The 25,015-nt window shown below is 36.0% G+C and overlaps 2 protein-coding genes and 1 long non-coding RNA gene across 4 annotated transcripts; 2 read left to right on the top strand and 1 right to left on the bottom strand.

The window, feature by feature from the left end:
* The first annotated feature begins 1,085 nt into the window (after positions 1 to 1,085).
* On the top strand, positions 1,086 to 18,390 carry LOC106135058 (SNF-related serine/threonine-protein kinase). Its single transcript, XM_060946735.1, has 8 exons — positions 1,086 to 1,463; positions 2,082 to 2,315; positions 3,817 to 4,022; positions 4,856 to 5,191; positions 5,616 to 5,906; positions 12,986 to 13,106; positions 13,746 to 13,928; positions 14,015 to 18,390. The coding sequence occupies exons 2-8, from the start codon at positions 2,091 to 2,093 to the stop codon at positions 14,654 to 14,656; spliced, it is 2,004 nt and encodes a 667-aa protein (XP_060802718.1). The 5' UTR covers positions 1,086 to 1,463; positions 2,082 to 2,090; the 3' UTR covers positions 14,657 to 18,390.
* A 1,354-nt stretch (positions 18,391 to 19,744) lies between these two features.
* Positions 19,745 to 24,516, top strand: LOC132902280 (uncharacterized). The gene is made up of 3 exons (XR_009657074.1): positions 19,745 to 19,823; positions 19,950 to 20,056; positions 24,342 to 24,516. It is a non-coding gene; the product is annotated as an uncharacterized LOC132902280 (long non-coding RNA).
* Positions 21,824 to 23,778, bottom strand: LOC106135057 (ubiquitin-conjugating enzyme E2 variant 2). Of its 2 annotated transcripts, none has more exons than XM_060946736.1 (4): positions 23,525 to 23,778; positions 23,245 to 23,384; positions 23,031 to 23,156; positions 21,824 to 22,882 (listed from the first exon to the last, which is right to left on the bottom strand). In XM_060946736.1, the coding sequence occupies exons 1-4, from the start codon at positions 23,547 to 23,549 to the stop codon at positions 22,742 to 22,744; spliced, it is 432 nt and encodes a 143-aa protein (XP_060802719.1). In that variant the 5' UTR covers positions 23,550 to 23,778; the 3' UTR covers positions 21,824 to 22,741. The 2 variants fall into 2 exon arrangements, with proteins under 2 accessions (XP_060802719.1, XP_013190690.1); XM_013335236.2 differs by having other exon boundaries at positions 23,245 to 23,387; positions 23,525 to 23,777.
* Positions 24,517 to 25,015: the final 499 nt, after the last annotated feature.

The following is a 25,015-nucleotide window of genomic DNA, read 5'->3' as shown; positions in this document are numbered from 1 at the left end:
GGGATTGATTACTTGGCGTCTGTGTAGGGATGTGACATTGCTGATAAAAAATCGATTTTTATATAATCGATTTATTTTTTAAGTATGAAAAATCGATTAACAAATAATCGATTTTTCTTAAGAAAATAATCGATTTTATTATATTGATAGATTTTTTCCTAATTTTTCAATTTATGTCAAAAGAAACGCCATTTACATTATATCAATAGAATTATTCGTTAAAAATAAACAACAGAAACAGAAAGTTCTTATAAAATCAACACAAATTAAAGTTTTTAACAATCAAGTTTGAAAAATGAAGTTTCAGCAACGAATAATGAATAAAATATCAACCGAATGTCGGTAAAATACTGTTCATCGACTAATTCCATCTAGAGAATGTTTGATTAAATTAATCATCTAAAGTTCTAAACTGTTTTAAGAGCACAGAAAGAATGCACAGATGGCGTTGATGTAATATTATGGAGCTATGATAGTTTTTTTTTTTTTTCATTATTATAGGATATTATTATATCGCTTAATAATTGTCGTATGGTTTAACAACTTGGTTGACGTCAAATAAATTACTTAAAAACTAAGTTTACTGCCGCTTCCAAGGCGTCAGTGCAGAAGAAGCGGTAACAAACTGCACTGCAGCATTTTCTTCAACAACGTCATCTTCACAATATTAAATTATACTTAGAATAGAATGTGGACGGGAGAATACATTGTTCACGGGAGATTTATATATTTGTGAGATTTAATATTGAAAAAAGAAATATATATATATATATATATATATTTTATGGATTGCCAATTTTAAAAAGATTTATGTACAGAGTGTACTGAAATTTTGATTTAAGTTCAAATTAAACTATTCTTTGGCAGTTCGCGTTCCGGGCTCCAAGCCAGAAGACAAAAATGTAATGTTGGAGTGCATTTATTGTATGATTATAAAAATCGATTTTTAATCGATTATTAATTAAAAAAAAATCATGAATAAAAATCGATTTTTCTTTTAAAAAAATCGATTTTTAATCGATTTTTTCCATAATCGATTTTTTTTTCACATTCCTACGTCTGTGTACTACGGCGTCTACTTTGAAGCGGGGTACAAATAGTTCTGTCTGAAACCTAGTATATGTACTAGGAATCGAACTAAACTCTGGTTTTAATTTTAAAACCTGGTCGCGTAAAATTGTACATCCCTACTAAGGTTTCTGAACTGAATTTTGTGAAATGGCGAAATTGTGATTCTTGTCGATCAATTTAACTATTTTTTTACGTTCAATATTACATGATATTCAACCTTTTTAATGTAATGTATGCTTGTTTTTAATTGCCGAAAGGTTTATTATAAGATATAGTCCTTCGTGAAACATGTTCGTATTGTATTGACTTCAATCCATCTTCAATCTAAAATAAGTTTTATGAAACCAAGTGTGGCATTCTTGCTTTCTTCTGTTAAATTACTTTTATAAAAGGTAAGGTTTATGGTTTTTACGTCTATCAATAATTGAATAAAAACATCCATATACTTCTACCTATATTCAGATAGACTACCTGTTTATAGAAGGTATGTAGGTCAGAACTAGATAGTAAATAATATACAAGATTTTGGCACAAAAACATTAAAAATAGTTGTTAGCAGTGTAATTACACCGAAGAAATTGCTTTGAAACCTTTTATTTTAATTCAGTAGGTTTCGGATTCCATACAATTACCTAATGTGTATTACTAGAAGAACATCTTTACTTTACCTTCTTAATGTTTTTGGAAAATCAATGAGAAATTTCCTTTATCCTTATTACATTCACTTTGACCAATATTTATAAAACTTTAATTAGATGTTATTTCACTTAATAAAATATTTATTAATGTATGCAAATGGGAATTAATGGGAATGTTTTTACCAGGTTAAACTGATAGTGGTCACAGGATGACTGGTATGCCAGTTTTACCTCTGTGTTGGCGCCATGGAATCTTCATCCACTGGCATTTTACAATTGAAAAACACATGTTCCAATCAATTGCCATTTGCATATATTAATAATCATGCTGCACGAAAGTTTAAAAGTATTGATAAATATTTGTTGGAACAGGTTGCAGCTATGAACAACTCCAGTGGCACCTCAATTGGTAACATAGTCAGTGCACCAAGTGGAACATATGATACTAAAATTGCTGGAATGTATGATTTGCTTGATACCCTTGGTTCTGGACACTTTGCTGTGGTCAAACTAGCAAGACATGTGTTTACGGGTGAAAAAGTCGCTGTAAAAGTAATTGATAAAAGTAAACTAGATGAGGTGTCTCAGTCTCACTTATTTCAAGAGGTAATTAAAATAAATGCTTGTATATTATCTAATTGTTATTTTATACTTTTTCATACACATACCTTACATTAGCTTTTTCTTTGATTACGGACATTTCATTTTTATTTAATTAAAATCCTAATTTTTGCCCTCGAAATACACACAATGACCCGTTTTTCTGCTTCCTTTTTCTGCTCCTGTCGAAATTTCGAAAAATTTATAAAACAATCATCCCTAATTAACGATATTTATAATTAAATATTAAATATGGACAAGTCAAAAGTTAACCCTAACATAGCGACAACACCAAATCCAATCTTAAATATAGGTATTTATAGCAGCAGATTACATGGGGCAGAATTAATATGGAGACAAAAATAAGTTATAGAATCCAACTAGTGTGGGTGCTTTTGGGAAATGAAAAATGGTGTTAAAATCAAAGAGTGCCTCAATTCCTTACAACTAATTGCTATCTTTGGTAATGACTTACACCTGCGAAACTTGTTCACTAACATACTAAACTGATTGATAAATCATCACATAGAACAACTTTTGCTAAGGCATCATTTTTGTTAAGACAACAACTTTTGTTAAGATGTCTTTTCCACAATTCTGATGATTTAGCTGGTCTATAATGGTTCGGCATCAGGTTTTCCAGATGTGTGATTTTTATAGGCCAACAGAAAATGCTCATCAGGTTTTCAACTTTTGTTTAGACGTCTTTTCCATATTTCGGATAGTTGAGCTAAGTTTTTATGGTTCCATATCAGCTGTTCCAAATTCCAAAGTAAATTATACCTTATATGTTGGCCTTTTTTGTTGTATAGCTCTTATGCCTAAGAGCTATACAACAAAAAGTTTCATTTAAATCCATTCAGTAGTTCCAGAGATTAGCGTGTACAAACAGACAGACTTTTTTTTCATATTCATGTTCGGTTACTATTTCTTCATCGTAATATATTTTTTTTTAAATATACTCTATGTACAGACAAAATTTTTTTACTGTTTTATCATTAGTTTTTTTTATAAGTATATGAATACTATATAAGTTAAGTATATTGTATATGTATTGAGGACTTTAAAAAAAAAGTGTGGCCAGCGCAGGCAAGAACATGTTTTGGAAGTGCTTTTTTCTTGGATTACTTTAAATCTTAATTAATTAAATAGTAAATATTTTTTTAATTGTTTTATGAGTCTTTTTATTATAAGTGTGAATTGTCTTCTACTTTGATTTATGACAGACCCTGAGGAACCTCCTAGTTATAGAAAATCATAAAATCTTTCAATATTTTATCTTTGCAACTCATAGCATTTCCATTGCTTGCCCCAAGTGACACTGCTAAAAGAGTGGTACTCAGCTGCTGCATATGAATACTAGTATGCCATGAAGCAAGGCTTTCAGTTTGAGATTTTCTGACAACACATGCATGCTAATGAGTCCCAAGGGTGTATAGCGCCAGAAGCACAGAGAGAGGTCCCAAAATTCTCATACAAATATTCTTATCATGTTTTTAATTTCTAGGTATTATGTATGAAGCTTGTGCAGCATCCCAATGTTGTACGACTGTATCAAGTTATAGACACAAAAACTAAGTTATACTTAATATTAGAATTAGGAGATGGCGGCGACCTATATGATTATATTATGAGACATGAATCTGGTCTGTCAGAATCTCAAGCACGTGATTATTTTCGTCAAATAGTTCGGGCTATTTCGTATTGCCACAGGTAAATATTCTGCATATCTTGAACCTAGCAGAGAAATTAATGTAGCCAAATTGAACTGTGATCAATATTTTGCAAAATGTTTCCTAACACTTACTATATTTGTTGTTTAGCAATAATCCCTTTAACTGGTAACAAGACTTTTCTTTTGCCATACCCAACTTTCACTCCCATACATTAATGTCGGGACAAACACACAGTTATGCACAGCCAGTCGAGCCTTTTTAGACAGTCTTTTCTGACTGCTCATAAAGGCATGCAAAGCTCCATTCACCATGTTCCCCGTGTTCACTCTCAATATCACTATCACACTTGCCATCTTATGTAAACTTTGATCTTAGATATACAAACTCTTTCACTTTAACACACAAAAGAAGAACGAAAGCATAATAAATGCAGTGGAAATAAGAGCGTTAAGGAGTATGATGGGTGTGAAATTGAGTGACCGGATAAGGAACAGCGTGATAAGGAAATGTTGTGATGTGAAAGAAGATGTAGTTACAGGAATAGAAAATGGTATGTTAAGATTGTTTAGTCATGTGGAGAGGATGAATGAAAGCAGGTTGACTAAGCAGATATACAGGGTGTGGAGGGAATGGTCGGAGTGGGAAGACCTAGACGAACGTATCTTGATCAAAATAAGGACCTCCTAATAAAGGGTCAGGTCAAGAGTACCCGAAACCGCCGAGCTTGTATGAAGAGCGTTATGAATGTGGATGAAGCGAAGGAAGTATGCGGAGTTCGTGGCATAAGTGGAAATATGTAGTCTTTGCCTACCCATCCGGGAAAGAGACGTGATTTTATGTATGTATGTAACAAGACTTTTTTGTTTGCAGGTTACATGTAGTGCATCGGGATTTAAAGCCTGAAAATGTAGTTTTCTTTGAAAAATTAGGCAAAGTGAAATTAACTGATTTTGGTTTTAGCAATAAATTTTGTCCAGGTCAGAAGTTAGAAACTTCTTGTGGCTCCTTAGCCTATTCAGCTCCGGAGATTCTTTTAGGGGATTCATATGATGCACCAGCAGTGGATGTGTGGTCCCTGGGTGTTATTCTGTACATGCTGGTGTGTGGACAGCCACCATTTCAAGAGGCTAATGACAGTGAGACCTTGACAATGATTATGGATTGCAAATATACAGTTCCACCATATATATCAAATTCATGTAAAAGGTAAACACACACTTTTAGTGTGGAAGTGTGAATTGCACCATATTGCTGTAACAATAACTGTACCATAATATTACAAAATCTCCAGCTTAGTAGAAATTATAACATTTTCAATTTTCTTATAGACACTCTTTTTGTTATCGCTAAATGTAAAATGATATAAGCATATGCTATTAGTTGGACTAGCAATAGACTGAAAAAGGTGGAAAGTTCTGGGGGAGAACTGTGTGTCGGAACGGAGGAGCACGCTGATCAGGATTGATGTGTGTGTTTGTTAGATTAGATAGGTATCACTGTGTATAATAGTTGTAAACTTTTTTTGTTAAATATCATGATAAAGCGCCAAAGAATTGCTAGATATGGTGCAATTCACACTACTTGCGAATAACAATAAACTCCCTTTTTAAACTGTGTTATAATTTTATAGGCTCATAGGCAGGATGCTTGTAAGAGAACCAGAAAAGCGGGCAACACTATCTGAAATAGCCACTGATCCTTGGGTGACTGCTGGAGAAGGGGTCACTATTGAGGATTTTGACACCCCACTTGTAGCTAAAGAACAACTCTCAGAGAAAGATAGGTCAACAATCATAAAGGAAATGGTATGCGGCACAATAGGAACCGAAGAAGAGATATTAGAGGCCCTCGAAAAAAATGAATACAATCATATTACTGCTACATATTTCCTGATGGCCGAGAGACAATTAAGAATAAAAAGGTGAGTTAGTTACATTCAAAATCATATACATATATAATAACTGTAACCGACCAATGTCTGTACTTTAAAGATAATGTAAAAAACCAACATCGGCGATCTATGTAACGAACGTAAGCCTTGTTTTAGTTTTGCTGTATAACGTAGACATTCACATATCCTTACAAACGTTTGTATTTATAAAATTACTTAATCTTACCCGAAGTTTCGGTCGCGTGAATATAGCGCCATCTACAAAAACCAACGAATTTACATTTAACGCCATGTAACTATACTGTAGCGGGAGCGATAGTTCAGTGTTATGCCTGGGGAACCGTGGCTCCAATGATATTGTGTGTAAGTATCCGTGAAATGTTTGCTTGCAATATTAAGACTTGCATTGTAAAATATTCAAACGTAGAAGGGTGTACTTGACAAGTTTGATCCGGAAGTGTGTATAAGTGCGTCATTGCTAATAACTTTAGGTGTTCAATCTTATGAAACCTTATTTTTGTTTTTGGCCTAATTTAAAAAAAAAAAAGAAATATTTGACAACCATTATTATACCATTGACATAAGTCTGTAATATCAATAAAAAATGCATCATCAAATACAAAAATTGTTTGCTTTTTATATTTAATACAATATTATTTTAATGCAATGAAAATCACAACAAATTATTGAATAGCCCCAAACCATGGCGATATTTGAAACTTCTTTGTGTTTTTTACAATCAGCCGATTGTACATGTTCCTTCTGAGCGGGATGCTTGGTTGGTACTGTGTATAGGTTCTCGTTCGCACCCACGGGCAGTAGTTTGCTGTCAAGGGCGAACACTGTGCGACTTTCACAAAGTTTCAGCAGGAAATGCTTAAGTGGTGTCCACGTGATTCAATCGAAGTTTTATTATCGATTGCGTTGTGAAGAGAGCATTGCAAACAGTAAGCGCATACTCGCCCAGCAGTGGATGAGAAGTCAACAGTGAACGAGAAAGTAAGCGGATACACCTACTACGCATGTGCGAGTGTAAGTGACGTGCCGGACAATTGTGAGTACTTTTTCATTCGATTCAGTGGTAGCAAAATTGAACTTTAAAGACAAGAAGAAATTTACTTAGAAAATATTTGGAAATTAGTGTAGTACTGTATGGACTTAGAATAGTTTTAAGAAAAGTGTTCAGACGAGGAATCTATGCCCAATTTCCTAGCGGTTTTATTGTGACAAGGTTCTAAACACTTGTAAAATTTTCATCTTTGATTTAGGACTTAGAAAATTTTTCGACTTTAAAAAAAAAAAAAAAATTTGGCTTCAATTTCAAACTATTGTAACTTAAACATAAACCATGAATGCTCTAATTAAGGTTCAGATTAACACTAACAAAACTATCGGTAGAGCTTTTAGTAATTTCAAAAAATCTCCTAAAGAGCGGTTAACTGAATCTTATATTGAAACAAGACTTGAAGCATTAGAGTCACAATGGTCTATGTTTCTGGATACTCACACCAAACTCATATCTGAGTACGATAGTGAGGATTTAGAAAAAGCCAAATATGATGAATGTGCTGTTTATGAAGTCACAGAAGAATTGTATTTTGACTACAAAGCGGTACTGAAAGAAAAATTAAGTCAAATTAAACCTGTCATACCAACTACTTCTAATGTCTGCGAAAACGATTCTAAAATAAATTCATACAGTAGTGTGAAACTTCCAAAAATTACAATTCCCACATTTTCCGGTAACTATGCTGAGTGGACAAGTTTTAGAGATTTGTTTATGTCTCTTGTGCATACTAACCGATCTTTAGACAATGTACAAAAATTACATTATTTAAAATCTTATTTGTCTGGTGAGGCTGAACAATTATTGCGACATGTGCCCATTACTAGTGATAATTATGTAGTTTGCTGGGATCAGTTAGAAAACAGATACAATAACAAACGCTTCATTGCAAACTCAGTCCTAAAAAGATTTATGAGCCAAAGAAATGTTACAACTGAGTCTGCAAGTGCATTAAAAGAGTTATTAGATACCAGCAACGAATGTATGAATGCCCTCAAAAATCTAGGTTTACAAACTGATTCATGGGACATGATCGTAATTTACATATTGTGTTTGAAGTTAGATACTGAGTCTCGTAAATTGTGGGAATCGAAGTTAAGTGAATTGCAGGATAATTTACCAAGTTATAATCAATTCACAGAATTTCTACAGCAAAGGTTTAGGTCACTTGAATTTCTTGATAATAAGGTTTCAAAAAATGTTCCGAAAACTAAGGTATTACATGTTACAGAATCGAATAAATGTCCGTTTTGCTCCGAAAACCATAAGTTGTTTAACTGTAAGAAATTCTCTAAGGAGGAGCCAGACGCACGTCGTAATTTCGTACAATCTCGGAAACTATGTTTCAATTGTTTTAATTCAAACCATGCGGTGTATTCGTGTCGTGTACCATCCAAGTGCAGAATCTGTCATAAGAAACATCACTCGCTTCTTCATTTGAATACTGTTTTATCGCAAGCGAGTAATGTTCCTAGTTCGGTACCAACTGAAAATAATTCATCTGAAGTTATTGTTAAACAAGACGAATCGTGTAAGAATATTACTTCATGCCACATTAATACACACAGCCATGTTTTGCTTGCAACGGCTTTGGTAGATGCTATATCGCAATCAGGCACACGCATAACTCTCCGGTCTCTTATTGACCAAGGATCACAAGCTTCGTTTTTGACGGAGTCCGCAGCTCAGCTTCTTGGGCTGCCGAAGAAACAATGCAAGAGTTATGTGTCGGGGTTGGGTGGTGATAAGGATCCATTGATGGTGTCAAAATATATCGTATATTTTAAAATTCAATCCCTCATCAACCCAGACTTCGTTATTCAAGTTAGAGCTCACGTTATTAAAACTATCACCACATTGCTGCCTGACAAGGAAATTGCAGTGCAGAGGTGGTCAAACCTGCCCAAAATCAGGTTAGCAGATCCAACATTCAACTCTCCTAATAAAGTAGACATACTTCTAGGTGCGGAAGTGTATTGTCAAATAATAGAAGAAGGATTTATTAGGAGTGGTCCAGAAATGCCAATTGCCCAAAATACAAAGTTGGGGTGGATATTATCTGGTAGGGTATCTGTTGATGTAGAAGAATGTAATAAAAACTTTCATACCTTTGTCCAGTGCATGCATGCCGTAGAAGATAATAATCTGCTGCAGAAATTTTGGGAGCTGGAAGAAGAGCCCAAGTTATGTCAAGAAAAAAGATGGACAGAGGAAGAAGAGAAGTGTGAAAAGATATTTGCGAGTACTACAACAAGGGATTCCGAAGGTAGATACATTGTCAAACTTCCCTTCCGTAATGAAGATCCGCAATGTCAATATGGAGATACATTGGCGATTGCTACAAAACGATTTGAATATCTGGAAAAAAGATTAATTAGAAATCCTGAATTAAAAATACAGTATGCAAATGTAATAAATGAATATGTAGAATTAGGTCATATGGAGGTAATTCCTGAAAATGAAATTAAATCAACATTTGTATACTTACCTCATCATGCTGTAGTGAAAGAGGACAAAACAACAACTAAAGTTAGGGTTGTATTTGATGCTTCTTGTCCTGGAAAAAATGGAGTCTCCCTTAACAGTGAGTTAATGCTAGGTCCCAAATTGCAACTTGACTTACGTCATATTATAATGCGTTGGCGTGTTCATCCAATTTGTCTGTGTGCTGACATTGTCAAAATGTACAGGCAAATTAAGGTGACTGATGAAGATACCTACTTTCAGTGCATAGTATGGCGTGACAATCCAAATGACAAGTTGAAGCATTTACGTAATTTAAGAGTAACGTTTGGTACTGCATCAGCTCCATATTTAGCTGTTAAGGCTCTGCAACAAAATGCAAAAGATGAGGCAGCTGATTTTCCTGTTGCATCACAGAAAATCTTGACGGACTTCTATATGGATGATTTCTTGTCGGGCTGTGAAAAAGTTGAAGACGGCAAGAAGTTATATCTGGAATCAAAGGAATTATTAAAAAGAGGAGGATTTGAGCTCCAGAAATGGACAAGCAATAGTGAAGATTTATTAAAAGCAATAAATGAAAAACAAGCGGAAGAGAAAGTAAGTTTGAAAATAGATAATGTTCTAAAAATATTAGGATTAACTTGGAACCAGAGTACGGATAATTTTGAATATTCTGTGAAACTTCTTCCCGCAGATGAACCTGTAACAAAACGAAAAGTTATATCAGAAATCGCGAAGTTATACGATCCATTGGGATGGCTGGCACCAGCTATTATAGTTGCTAAAATATTCATACAAAAGCTGTGGATATCAGGGATCGGCTGGGATGATATGCTACCTGAAAAGCTATTAAAGGATTGGTCCACTTACCGCAATGATCTTCTACTGCTTCGTGATATCACAATACCTAGATGGATAAATACTTATCGTAACAGTTGTAGTCAGGAACTTCACGGATTTTGTGATGCCTCCAATGATGCTTATGCTGCAGTTGTTTTCATTCGTGTAATAGACAAAGATGGGAATAGTGCGGTTCATTTGATAACATCCAAAACAAAAGTGGCACCTATAAAACAGGTAAGCATTCCGCGACTAGAACTGTGTGGAGCAGTACTACTTTCTAAACTATTGCAAGAAGTGTCAGGAGTTTTGGATATAAGCAAAGAAAATATTTATGCATACACGGACTCTACAGTAGTTTTGGCGTGGTTGAGTTGTCATCCTGGAAAATGGAAAACATTTATAGCAAATCGCGTATCACATATCTTAACTAATATGGACAGAAATCAATGGACTCACGTTAGGTCTGAGGATAATCCAGCAGGTGTCGCGTCACGAGGTATTAAACCTTCAGAGTTGAAGAATGCATCCATCTGGTTTACTGGTCCAAACTGGCTGAAAGAAAGGCAAATTAAAAAAGAACAAATCGAATATATGAAACAGATTTAGAAAAAAAGGTTTGTCATGTTGGAGTATGTAATCAACAGATAAATGAGCAAAATAATAATGAAATAATTATCAAATTTTCATCACTGCGTAAGCTAATAAGAGTTGTTAGTTATTGCAAAAGATTAAGAAAGGTTAAAACCGTTAAAGAAAATTGGCTTACCAGTGAAGAGCTAAGAGAGGCTTTAAATACATGCATTAAAATAGTACAAAAAGAAAGTTTTAATGAAGAATTAAGTGATGTAAATAAAAAAGGATATGTAAATAGAAAGAGTAAACTTACCTCGTTGAACCCGTTCCTCGATGATGCTGGAATACTTAGAGTTGGAGGACGTTTAGAGAGAGCAAACATAGATATGTCTGCAAAGCATCCTATTATCTTACCTGATAAATCACATTTTTCTTCATTAATTATTGCAGATGCTCATGAAAAAACAATGCACGGCGGACCTCAGCTCACACTTAATTATCTAAGGTCACGATATTGGATTCTGAATGCTAAAACGAATGTGAAGTTATATATCAGAAAATGTGTCACTTGTGTACGGTATGCAGTAAACACCAGAGATCAGCTAATGGGACAGCTACCTAATGCAAGAGTAGAATTTTCTAGGCCATTCTATCACACTGGAGTGGATTATGCTGGTCCTATAAACATGCGGGTGTCAAAAGGAAGAGGCACTAAGTCTTATAAAGGCTATATATGTCTGTTTGTATGCATGTCAACACGAGCTGTACATTTGGAAGCAATAAGTGACATGACAACTAGTGCATTCTTAGCTGCTTTTCGACGCTTTGTAGCAAGACGTGGTCATTGTGCACATTTGCATAGTGACAATGGGACTAATTTCGTAGGAGCTGCAAAAGAATTAAAAACTTTATTTCATAATGAAAAATCCTATTTTGTAAAAGAAATAGCTGAATCTCTGGCCGTAGAAAATACGAGTTGGCACTTTATACCTCCTCATGCGCCTAATTTCGGTGGTTTGTGGGAGGCAGGCATAAAATCAACCAAGCATCACTTGAAAAGAGTGATTGGTGATGCTACACTAACGTATGAAGAACTGAGCACGGTTCTCACTCAAATTGAAGCGTGTCTCAATTCAAGGCCAATTTCACAATTGAGCACTAATCCACATGATCCGACTCCTTTAACACCTGGTCACTTTTTGATAGGAGAACCGTTAGTGCTTGTGCCTGATGTGAATTATGACAACTCTAATGTCAGTAGTTTAAAGAGATGGCAGTTAACACAGAGGATGGTACAAGGATTTTGGAAAAGATGGTCGCAGGAATACCTGACGCAATTTCACAACCGGTATCGATGGTCATATCAAAAAGCTGAACCAAATGTAGGAGATATTGTTCTCGTTAAAGAAGATGGTTTGCCGCCCGGAAAATGGTTATTAGGTTTAATTTTACAAAAGTTTCCGGGATTGGATGGAATTACACGTGTGGTAAATATAAAATGTAAAGGCTCAATTATAAAAAGGCCTGTTAATAAACTCTGTGTTTTGCCTGTTTTAAAGTAAATGTTAGCATTTTGTTTTATTTGTTTATTCAAATACTGATTTAATTTTTAAATTTATGACGAGTCAGTGTCAAGCAATTTTTGTGTCATGAATTCAAGTTTAAGGAGATTATATGAATTTAATTATTTAAATTTTACTCACCATGAAATCAATTTCTTTTTATTTAAGTTATGTATACAGTCCACTTTATTTATCATTTTTATCTTCATGGTGGGCGGTTTCTGTTGTTGATTTTTGTTATTAGATAATGGTGTTAATATGCACATACATAATGTTATGGACATTCTGTCCATGGTGGGCGGAATGTTCAATCTTATGAAACCTTATTTTTGTTTTTGGCCTAATTTAAAAAAAAAAAAAGAAATATTTGACAACCATTATTATACCATTGACATAAGTCTGTAATATCAATAAAAAATGCATCATCAAATACAAAAATTGTTTGCTTTTTATATTTAATACAATATTATTTTAATGCAATGAAAATCACAACAAATTATTGAATAGCCCCAAACCATGGCGATATTTGAAACTTCTTTGTGTTTTTTACAATCAGGCGCGGCGCATGTCTGCGTTGCTCACAATGGTTTGTATTGCAGACAGGAGCAGAGCCGCGCCGCGCGCCGGCCCGAGGCGCTGGGCGTGGCGCGGGCGGGCGCGCGCTTGCTGGCGCCGCCCGCGCTGGCCGCCGCGCCGCGCACCCCGCAGGACGTGCCGCCCGTGAGTCACAAATACAGTTCATACCTACATTTTAATTCTCTAGGAAGAGGTGTACAGACAAGAGAATAACCACATACACTATAAATTTTTAATTACTATACAAAAAGGTAGCTTTCAGTACCTACCCGATGATATTCGTGAGATCAAAAGTAAAGAATATCCCGAAAAATGTAAGATAATTTGGTAAAACGCGATGTTAGATAATAGTATGATTCTTCCATTCATATACGTTCAGTCACATGTTTTTTACCCATTCGAAAACTCGCTTCGATGTTCAGGTCAAGATCAGGAGAAGGCGCAATGCCCGCCCTCATTGTAGGTGCCTTGTCATTCAATCGTCGTCGTCGTGATTTGGATTAGAAATTAAATTATAAATCTTCTTCTTAGTCGAACACTCTTGTCAGAGTGGTCGTGGTTGCGCAGACGAGGTACACGGAGAAGTGTTCGGCGTGTCCGAAATAATTAAAAAACGTTTAGTTATAAGCGTCGATTTTTTTGTACTGATTAAAAAAAATTGTGTATATCTTTCTTATTATAACTACATATTTTTTGAGAAGACTGTAAAGAATACTTTTCAACAATTTTTGGGAATGAAAGTTAAACACAAACAGAGACTTAACAATTAAAAACGTATTTCAGCGGTCGAGGAAATGCAGCATAGTCCGCGAGGAAGAGGACGACGAGGAGAGCGGCGCGGGGCTGGTGGCGCGCGGCTCGCGCTCCGAGGGCCGCCTGCACGCGCGCGCGCACGCGCTGGCGCCGCCCGCGCCCGCCGCCGCGCCGCCGCCGCGCACCACGCAGCTCGCTGATCATTTTGTGAAGGTGTTATAAAGTAGAACACGGCATTTAGTACGTTAATATCTTTGTGTCGTTTAGTCTGTTTCAGATTAATTTATTATTATTTTCAGGTGAACCTCGATGATGAATCATCCCAATCATCCAAGAGTGATGAAACGACCGTTATCTACTGCGGAGGAGAGGGCGGGGCGGGCTGCAGCGCGCCTATGCCTCGCGTGCCGCCTCCCGCGCCGCCCCCCGCGCGCCGTCAGCGGATGGAATGCAGGCGGCGGCGGCCGCGCGCCGGATCCTGCTCCTCGTCGGACCTGTCCGACGACGATTCGGAGAAGAAGAAACGGGCTGCCGAGCGAGCGGACCTGCCGGCCGACCGGCCCCGCCGCGACTCGCACGACGACTCCAGCGACAGCCAGGAGAGGGGCGCTGGGGCGGGCGGGCGCGGGGGCGCGCGCGCGGCCCCGGGTGGCGTGGCGGGCGCGCCGGGCACGGACGCGGGCGCGGGCGGGGCGGCGGGGGGCGCGGGCGGCGCGGCGGGGGACGCGCGCGGCGGCGGCGGGCGGCGGCGGCGCGCGGCGCGCAAGGAGTCGCGGCTGCGGGAGTCGCGCTCGCTGAACCGCATCGCGGAGGTGGAGGAGGCGGCGGCGGCGCGCTGGGCGGGCGGCGGGCTGGTGGCGCTGTGCGGGCGGCCGTTGCTGCGGCTGTGGGCGGCGGCGAGGCCCGCGCCGCCCGCGCGCCGGCTGCACGGCCTGTGCTAGCGCCGCGCCGACGCGGACCCGGCGGGCGGCGGAAGCTCCGCGGACACTAGCGGCAGGAAGTGTCGCATGAAGATCCGCAAACGATGAGCCTCTGGACGCTATGTTACCGGGGATCGTTGTATAGACTTGAACGATGGGGACGTGATCGCCACGCGTGAAGCGGTATCGTAGTAGGAGTACTATAACTTTAACCCGCTCGGGAAGCCTAGCGCTCGATACATACATCTTGCAAAGTAAATTATTTTAAACTGGTATTATGTAAGCTTCTCGTGCGATGATCAGCGATTGTCTAGTTGCCTCGAACCCTAATTCATTTATACATACATATTTAAAATCTGGTGAACTAAATATGTGTGATTTCACGATTTGACTGAATCTGACCCCAAATAAATCCTAACTTTATCTAACTTAAACTAATATATAAAAATTTTTATCTCTGTACTAATTTGTAGAGTGATTTTTTTGTAATGTTGAGATTAATCGAGTATTTCCAGATTTTGAGGTGAAAATACTATTCATAAAGTGAAAATGAATGCGAACTTTCACATTAATTATGAATTCGATAGTGCAACAGGACTTCCAAAATAATGTCACGAGTCACGAGGTAAACAGGGTTTCACAATTCAGTTATCTAAGAAATAATATCTATCTAAATAACATTAAAATATTATGCAGGTTTACATATATATTGTAATGCTCTTATATAATAAGGGGCACCCCACTGACTGATTTCTGATCGCATTTGTGCATCACAGTCTCCAATACACGTCGATCATGATGACAAGCCCTTAATCGTCTAATTCGACTATTACCATGACATTAACTTTAGGTGGACATTTAAATATGGAATGGTAGTAAATTGGAAATGTGAGATGGTACATGACCAGTAGGTATTATTGTTGAATCAACGGTCAGCAGTTCTTGACATCTCACAGTATATACAACTTGACCAATGTGAACCAATGTCACCAAGAGTAAACAACCTTATGAATTACCACAAAGTATTTCTTTGTACAAGACATTTTTACTACGTAATTTAAGAAACATTGAAAACTACTAACTTTTCGCATTAAATTAGTGATTTTTTTCGAGAAATATACTAAATACAAGAAAAAGGCAATTGATTGATTTGTGTAGTCAATATTTAATATTTTGAATTTATGAAATGATGTGCATTTCGTTCGCATAGGTATAATTTATTATACAAATATTTACTGTTTTTTTTTCATTAAAATTATGCATGTATTTACATTTAAATATTTTGATTGTGCTTCTTGAAACGGGAATGTTAATGATTTAATGTTAAAAAATAAAATATATGTACATAATTTAAATTGTTGTAAATAAATAGTTTATCTGAATAATAAGCTGCACGTTGACATTTGATTTAGTTATATAATTTCCACGTAATGTGGATGTTAGAGGTGTATGATATGAAGATTTCTGTTATTCGTTCACGAATATTATATTTGTTACTATGTCAACAGTTTTGTAATGATTGCACTAGTTAAGTGCTCGTTATTATCCGAAGAACATTATAAGACCAAAGATTATAAATTGTGTTATGCATCCTAAATACATCTCGTGCTGTTCGGTGCCAACATAATGTAAGCTTTAAGTTCAATTGTGTAATCTAATATACGTACGAATACTTTGAGTAGACTGTGGCGGTGCTTGTTGCAAAACTTCAATTCTATCATGTGCTAATGTGGCTCGTTTGTTTTAGTTTGTTCAACTGCACTTATACGAGATACTAGCGACGTAACGGAATGCTTTTAGGTCGTCATGGTATACCACCATAATATCAAACTTATATGTATAAGTGTAGGTTAAAATGTCTGGCTGGTGTTATCTGTTGTATTAAACTTATTGTTAGGTGTTAATTATTTTGATTGAGAGAGAGAATAGAATTTAACTAGATTAGCGATTGCAGCATTGTGTTGTCGAAAGAGGACTGTCATTTCGGTAAAACCTCAAATCTTATTCTATTTCTGTTATGTTTAATACTCAAATGAAACTAAATAGCTTCTTAGAGTATCGTTATTTAGGATCAAATAAAATCTAATAGGTATTTGTTCCTAAAAAAGTACATTTCCAAGTTTTAAATGCTCTGGTCAGTCCTTATATAGGGGAGCGCTTTAAATGTTAGGTAATGGTAATTGCAAGTATTTGGACATTTGGTGCGACTGTTACACATTGATAAATCAGCACTATAATATTTGGTTACTTTCGTCATGTGATTAATTCCTTATTTCTAATTAAAAAAAAACATTTTTAGTAAATTTTTTTCATGGCCATTTGTATGTATGAAACTGAATAAGAAAGGACTGAAAAAAAGGAAGAAATGACAGAATGTTATATTTTTTGCATAAAGGAGAAAGGAGCAAATGAAAGTGTTTGTACATGTTGGATTAATATTTATAGCAGAAGGAAAGTACGATAGGGATATTAAAATGATAGTAAATGCGGGGAAAACGGTGATTCATGTCTTTTTGCGCAGTCGGAACTTGTTCCAAAAGGTTTCTCATGCGGTGTATAGGCCTTAATGTTGGGTGTGGCAGAAGAGGCATGGAAGCAGAATCAATGCCGTGGAAATAGTGATCAGTGTAATCTTGAGTGACATTAAAAGGGATATAAAATAGGGAATGCTTAGACTGTTTGGTAGTGGGGAGTGACTAAGCAAATGTGTCAAGAGAGTGTATATGGGAACGTTGGGAGGGAAGGGCTAGGCGAAAGAAAGGTCTTTGTTCAAATCTTAGCAAATGGTCATATCGAGAGAACCCTAAATCGACAACCTTGCATGAAAAGAATGAATTAAGCAAAGAACTGCAGGGATTGTGGTATGCGGGAAGATGTAGTCTTTGCCTACGTTTTCGGGAAAGATGCGGGATTTTGTATAAATATATTTAAATATAATATTCGAGTGATAGAGTTGTATCTCTGGCAAATGTAACAGTTTTATATTATATTAATAGTCAATAAATATTGGTTGAACTACATTTATTAATGATATCAATACCTACTTAATTATTTCAGCTGACTGCAGGCTGTGCAGCTAAATGCAGCAAGTCATATTCGTCCTAACAGAGCCGTAGAAAAACTATTTGTATCCGCATCATATTCCAGCAGATAGCTGTGATAGTTGAATACTCATTCTTTGTATATATTTGATATATAAACACTTACATAAATACATTAAATAAATGTTTGATTATTGTTTTTTAAGTCTGTCTGTGCCACAGAGGGGTAATCTGTGGTCAGTACAATATGAAGGATATACAATGAGAGCTTTGCAATTTGTACATTTATACAACATTGATGATTGAAGTACATCTATCTGTAGTTGAAAGCATTAATAGCATATTACTTATATTCTAATTACTGTGTACCTGGTTGCCATCTGTATAATGGTATTAAATATTTATAAGCTTTTGAAAAACGGTCCAGAACTAGTAAGTACCTAGTTGTCTATACCTCGAGTCTGCAAATAGATGACAGCCATAGAATTCTTAATTCTATTCGACACATCATTCCCTATGGTTTGAAAATAATAAGTCATTTCTATTGTCTTATTACAAACCGATTTCTACAATTACTGCCCACATGTTTACAAGTTTCTAATATCTTGTCAAACAAAAAAATTATGATTTAAAGTATCTATAATGAATCTTTTTATAGTCCAAAATGTAATATCATTATACATATTTTTTTAGTTTGATGTTCTCTTAAAATGTTTGTCTCAATAAATGTAAAAAATGTATGTGTTTTTTTACTTATTCATTCCTAAGCTTATGGTTCATTTCATATTTACCTAGGTATATGTATGTAGTTAGTAATTTTATTTTCGCTCGTACTGTCCTGTCTTTTCGGGACTGTTGGCTCTATGACAGACGTGACTATATGTATGTGTATGTATGTATGTATCAAAGTAAGAACCATTATTATTATGCACTTTTGTCATCTCATAGGTAGTTCCTTGATCCCTTTAGGTACTAAAAAACCATTCGGACGGTAATCGATAATTTTATTTTCGCTCGTACTGTCCTGTCTTTTCGGGACTGTTGGCTCTATGACAGACGTGACTATATGTATGTGTATGTATGTATGTATCAAAGTAAGAACCATTATTATTATGCACTTTTGTCATCTCATAGGTAGTTCCTTGATCCCTTTAGGTACTAAAAAACCATTCGGACGGTAATCGATAATATTTTTGAAGGTGGTTTTGACTGCCCGGAGTTATTTATTATTGGAGTTGAAATTTATCCTTTGGAAGAATTTACCCAAATTAAATAAAAAAATGGTAATCAGTTGGCGCAAGATCTGGTGAGTACGGTGGATGTCTTAAACATTCCAATTGAAGCTCCTCTAATTTGGTAGCCGTCTGTTCTGTTTTCAATCATAGTTGGCAATTGCTGACAATAGACGTCTGCCGTAATCGTCTGGCCAGATTTGAGAAAACTGCAATGAACGACACCGGCACTAGTCCGCCATACAATTACAAGTGACTTTCTTGGGTCAATTTTCGCTTGGGACTGAATTTGGCTGGCTGGCCAGGGACCAGCCATTGCGATGAGCGTTTCCGAGTATTGCTGAGAATCCACTTTTCCTCACAGGTAATGATTGATTTAAAACCCCTTAATTATTGTGCCCGTTAAGTAATGTAACGCAGCAGTCGACACGCGTTTGCGTTAGCTCGGTGATTCGGCTGCGATGGTCCTGCTGCGATACTCAGTTGCTGGCTTTCTGTGAGACTGCTTGCAGAGTGAGGAATGATGATGGTAAGGATTGGAGTTGATGATGAAGAAGAAAGTTGCTTCCAATTACGTCGAGGTCACCAGTGTAGCAGGAGTGATGATTCGGCTCGACCGTCACCAAAGGGAAGGAATTCCGCCAGGCTAGGTGTTATACCTGGGGAACCGCGGTTCCGGCGATGTTGAATCGGAGGTTGTATATTATGCTCCAATCCGTGAAATCTATGCTTGCGCGCTAAGACTTCGCTGATTTTGACTGATAGCGTCGCGTGATCGGTTGTTGTGACTTGTGGCGTAGAGATGTCGCCACAAGTGCTTGTTTGCAAACGTGCATGCACTGTTTTATTTCTATTGAGTGTTGCAGTAACATAAGTGCCTAGGTTTCCTTTGCTGCAGTTATTATGCTGTCGAAGGTATAGAAGTTCCTATTATTTTTGTTTTCTGGGTCGCGGACGATTATTTTGGTTTTTGTGTAGTTAAATTTTAGTCCTACTGTTTAACATAACGATTTCAATTAAATGAAAATTGTGTTTACCTAGTTGTTGCAGATAACAAGATACCAATATGACGTCGTCCGCAAACGATGGAAAGATTGGCAGTTTTGTTACTCTGTCTTGATTGAGTTGTATGCGGGGCACATCTTCTTGTAAGATTTTGAAAACGTCTTCTATTACGATAGTGAAGAGTCGTGGTGGTAAAAGACATTGCAATTGACAATCCAGTTATAATGTTTACATTCATAGGTGTCTGTTTTTAGGTGCATTTGGATTTTTTTTAGGACCTGTTCTAGAAAAGTCCCATTTTTTCTTATACTCACATTCTAGAGCCATCTAGTGTTTATAAACTGAACTGATTATTCTAGAAAACCGTGGAGGACATCTTGGAGCGAGTGGCGGCTTCGCTGAGTACTATCGAATGGAGTCTATGTACATATATCTATTATTTGTGCCCGCGTGGGTGCACTCTATTTTCGTTGTTCTCAATTATTGAACTGATCTCGAAAACTATAATTAGATTCCCTTGTTGGCTCTAATTTTTTAAAGGTATCTCGTCAGTATGACTTACTAGATTATACCAGCAGCTCTGCACGTTAGATAAATACCACCTACTACATAAGAATAAGGTTTTTCGCAAATCCTGCGGAAACTATCGTTTTTACCGGGATGATACACTATGTCCGGCTCTACTCCACACTATATCTACTTACGTATGCAAAATTTCATGCTGATCGGTTCTGTGGTTTGGCTAGAACCCAAACAAGGGGTCCAAATTATAATAAAATTATTTTTGTCTGTAGCATAGGGATTTAACTTCCTTTTAATTAGATAGATTTATTATTAGTCTTCTTCCTCCTGGCTTTTAGTCCCGGTTGCATCCTCATCTCTCTGGAGAGGAGCCCGGGGTATGCGTTTGACTATTTATCCTGGATTGGGTGAGTCAGGTTTTTACACGAAGCGACTCCCATCTGACCTCCGCAACCTTTGTAGGTAAACCTAACCCGCATTGGATCCATGGTTACACATCCAGTTTCCTGAATATTCAAACTAAAGTACTTATATAACTTTGAAAAGTCATTGGTCCATTGCTAAGGTGGGATTTGAACCTGTGCCTTTCTGTCAATCAGGCATTTTAAACGGGCACCTTACCAATTCGACCACCGACGCTCAGTTTCATTATTCCATTATTATATATATTAATTTTCTCATTTATAACTTTAACTTCTATTGTATGTAGTTATTTTGTATAAGTATTTATACTATACCTATCTACTTATTTTCTTCTTGAAATTTTTTTAACATTTGGGGGTCCCATAGACAAATAAATAAACCAGTACCAATATCTAAGCATCAATGATTATGGAAGTGGACATATTTTCCTCACGCTCTTTTTATGCTTTATACAATTTCTTTGGTAAGTGCTCAATAGCTTTTTGTCACAAACTAAAAGATGGCGCGACCTGTACTGTTCGGAAATTTAATTATGATTTTTAGCTGACGCTTACAATTTTCACCTAAAATCATTTTCTCGCATAAAACTGTTGTTAGAAGTAGTAGTCGGTGCGGTACTAAGTACTATTTATTTTCATGATTGTGGTTCGATCTCCAGCAACCATGAACACAAAAAGTATAATAAAACTACCTATGTCAGAATCTAAATTGTAATTTGAAATATTGAAAAAATTAAACAGTCAATTTTTTCTGGCATCCACTGAGCACCGCTCGGTCACCCAGGTACTATAAAGATAATTGAAGGAATTAACTAGGTACTTTTGAATAATAGGGCTAGATATTTCTTCAAGATACAAAAAAATTTATAAGCCAAACTTTTTTTTTTCATTAATCTATTCCATGAGTCTAATTTAACTTGTGATCTTTTATCACCTTTTTTATTTTAATTAAGAAAACAAAGGTCAGACAGTATTATACGATTTATTTACCTTTGCTAGTTATACATTGGTAAAAATATTAATGCTATAAAACAATTTGACTTAGCATTTGGTTTATAACAATAATTCATGCATTGCTTTATATGGGATTTCTAGAGAAATTTCAGGACATTGAGGTTTCTATAAACAGTTTTATGAATAACAAAGTCGAAATATTCTATTGCCATTCAGAATACATATGCGAAAAACATTGATATCTGTAAAGCTATGTTGAACCAGTAGTACTTTATCTTATGTACCTAAAAATAAAAATTTCCTAAAATATTTTACACTTGATCAAGTTCAATTGTAAGGAAAATTAAGGAGTTTTCTTTTACAATATGTATATTCAAAATTATTATAATATAATGTAGAAATGAGACATATCTAAATTTCAGACGTTGTAGATATAGAAATGTTAAAAACAAATACACCTTGATTTACAAATAACAAACATTAAAATCATTTTGTTTTCAAATATTAGATTATTTGTAAATAAAGGCATAAATTAGTAAAACTAGCCTATTATACCAAAAGCAAGTTTAACTTTTTAAAAGGCCACAACAATTTAGGTAATATGTAATTAAATGGGTGTTACCTCTAAGTTGGTAATTAAGAGCTGTTTCAGAAATTATTCTTAGAAAATAGATAATTATTCACCCAATCTACAGCTGAAATTAAAATTGTTTCAAATTTACCTTATGAACTGGTTTTTACCATGTAACCTTGACATATATTAAATGCAATAATATCATTTATAAATAACAAAGAAAGTACAAAAAGCATAGCTGTGTCGAATTAAGCCAAACTACATGAAGTTACCACATGCCACATATAATTATGGCTATAAAATTATATGCAATATGAATCAGAGTAGATTGGGTCCATTGAGACATGATAGAAGAACTAGAAGGAGCTTCCTTCTGGGGGCTGCGAGAGTTTCATGTTCTCCTTCAATGTCATGAGGCGTCGCAACTCTTGCAGCACTGTCTTGATAGTATAGTCCCGCTGCCATCTCGCCAGTATAGGGACTTGTCTGTTATCCACCTGAACCATGCAAGAATTTAAAAACATTGGTATTGATTAAAACAATTTATGTCATCACAAGTGTTGCAGATATAAAGAAATTATGCCATCATCATAAACATGGTTGTTGGATCTTAATGTATGCTTCAAAAGCATATTCCATACTTACAAGTCCAGTTTGACTGTTTACACAGTTCATGTTGATTCTAGAAATAAATCTTGCAGTAGGGGGTTCATCTGGGTACCGAGTACCACATTCAATTTTAAGAGAATACATTCTATTTTCGTATGGAGTCTGAAAAGACGATATAAACATATAATAAAATCAATTAAAGGGACACCAAAGATAACAACAATTACGTTTATCACTACTTTGTTCTTACCCTAGGGGGTCCAATTATCATGCCAGTCCAGTGGGTCAGAGTCATATCGTCATCGCTTTCAAGACCCCAAGAAATAGTCCCATCTCCCACTCCCTTCTGGCCTTGTTCAAGTTCCTCAAGAAGACGAAAGTTCCGCGGTACTACTGTTGACATACAATAATTAATTAACATTGAATATTTGTTACACTGTTGAAAACAGACAACAAATCTGTTTTCATAACACACTAGACGTAATCTTTAAGATACTATATCAATAATACATCTCAATCTGAAAACCAACCAACGCCTGATGACGGATTCGCCATGATCACTATTTCACCGGCGCACAATGTCCTAAATTTACTTTATTTTAATTGTATAAAAAATTGCATTGGCCGTATAGTAAGTTATTTAATCTACTATATTTTTAACAGTATTATTCAAGTGTTAAATAGAATATTCCTGTGAATTCTCAGTATTCTCTCAAAGCAAAGCAAAGAGAAGGTTAGCGATTTTTTGCTGACTTTGACTTGACAGATGAATGCAAAGAGTTAAGAGTATGTAATCACTATCAGCCTCGCGCACTCGCGCGAAAACAAGCACTTGTATGAAACGATTGGAAATTTTTAGGGCGCTTATGTTCAAAAGACCCTTCATTATTTAGAATTCTATGGACAACTGGCAGCTTTTGTAATTTGTCGGATTATACTAGCCGCCATCTTAAATATGCCATGCTGGCTATGAAAGCATTGATAATTCTCCAGGATCGTGACGCACGTTTGTTGTTGTTCTGCTGAAAATATCTGATATAATTTTCAAGTGATCCGTATATTCTCCCGAAATTATTATAAACAAACAAACAAACAAACTCTTCAGCTTTATAATATAAGTATAGATATTATAAACAAGTAATATAATATGTTCGCATATAAATAAACAAAAGAGCTGGAAGGATGTGTGTGCAAATTTATCGATATTTTTTTTACTGTCCATGTCTATCCATCCATTAATCCATACTGGATTCTGATGAAATTTGCTACATTGAATATAATCAGTATATACATTGAATAAATATTAGGTATAAATGTGAAAGTGTGTTTATTTGTTTGTTTTTCCAGCGCCCTGGTGTAGATCAGTTAGTAGCCATTCGGGTCTCGCGGAATAAACCATGGCGGCTCTCCACCTGGAAATCACATCGATAAGTTCTCTCGTAAGTCTGGTGAGCGTGCCAAACAATAACGTAAAACTAATGTAGGTTTTCAAACACATGTTTTTTTAACTATTAAAACGTATTTAAAGGAATTTTATTGTTTCATTGTATTGTGTTTATATTGTGCCGTGTGGCACCCGGCACTAATTAAAAAAAAGAATAGGACCACTCTATCTCATTCCCATGGATGTCGCCAAAAGGCGACTAGCAGATAGGCTTTTAAACTTGGGATTTTTTTTCTAGGCGATGGACTAGCAATTAGTAATATTTGAATCTCAAGTCTATCATTTCGCTAAATGCGCTTTGGACTCGAGTACCGTACAACGAGTTCAGCACAATCATAACGTTTGTTGCTTAATTATTCTTTAAATTCACGTTTCTATCTGTATATTAAAATCGACCAAAAATTGCTTAAAAGTTACGTTTTTTGTATGTACCTTTGATAAATACTTTATTCTGTTATCTGTGTAACAAAATTTTAGATGTTATTAATATAGAGAAAATATACAAAAAAATACGAATGAGAAAGAGATGTACTTAGTGGTCCTTTTTTAAAGTGCCGGGAACCATACGGCACGTTTA

Source organism: Amyelois transitella, chromosome 11 (genome assembly GCF_032362555.1).
Source record: "Amyelois transitella isolate CPQ chromosome 11, ilAmyTran1.1, whole genome shotgun sequence".
In the NCBI taxonomy this organism is placed as follows: domain Eukaryota; kingdom Metazoa; phylum Arthropoda; class Insecta; order Lepidoptera; family Pyralidae; genus Amyelois; species Amyelois transitella.
Note: the sequence above shows the minus strand (reverse complement) of the source record. Positions and strands in the feature narration are given on the sequence as shown.

Bases quoted from the DNA above. Each gene is read 5' to 3' on its own strand.
- LOC106135058 (XM_060946735.1), top strand. From the start codon at position 2,091: ATGAACAACTCCAGTGGCACCTCAATTGGTAACATAGTCAGTGCACCA. The intron at 2,316-3,816 runs GTAATTAAAATA...TTTAATTTCTAG, and splicing joins AGTCTCACTTATTTCAAGAG to GTATTATGTATGAAGCTTGT. The intron at 5,192-5,615 runs GTAAACACACAC...ATAATTTTATAG, and splicing joins ATATCAAATTCATGTAAAAG to GCTCATAGGCAGGATGCTTG.
- LOC106135057 (XM_013335236.2), bottom strand. From the start codon at position 23,549: ATGGCGAATCCGTCATCAGGCGTTG. The intron at 23,388-23,524 runs GTTGGTTTTCAG...GTATGTCAACAG, and splicing joins GAATCCGTCATCAGGCGTTG to TAGTACCGCGGAACTTTCGT. The intron at 22,883-23,030 runs GTAAGTATGGAA...TGCATGGTTCAG, and splicing joins TAAACAGTCAAACTGGACTT to GTGGATAACAGACAAGTCCC.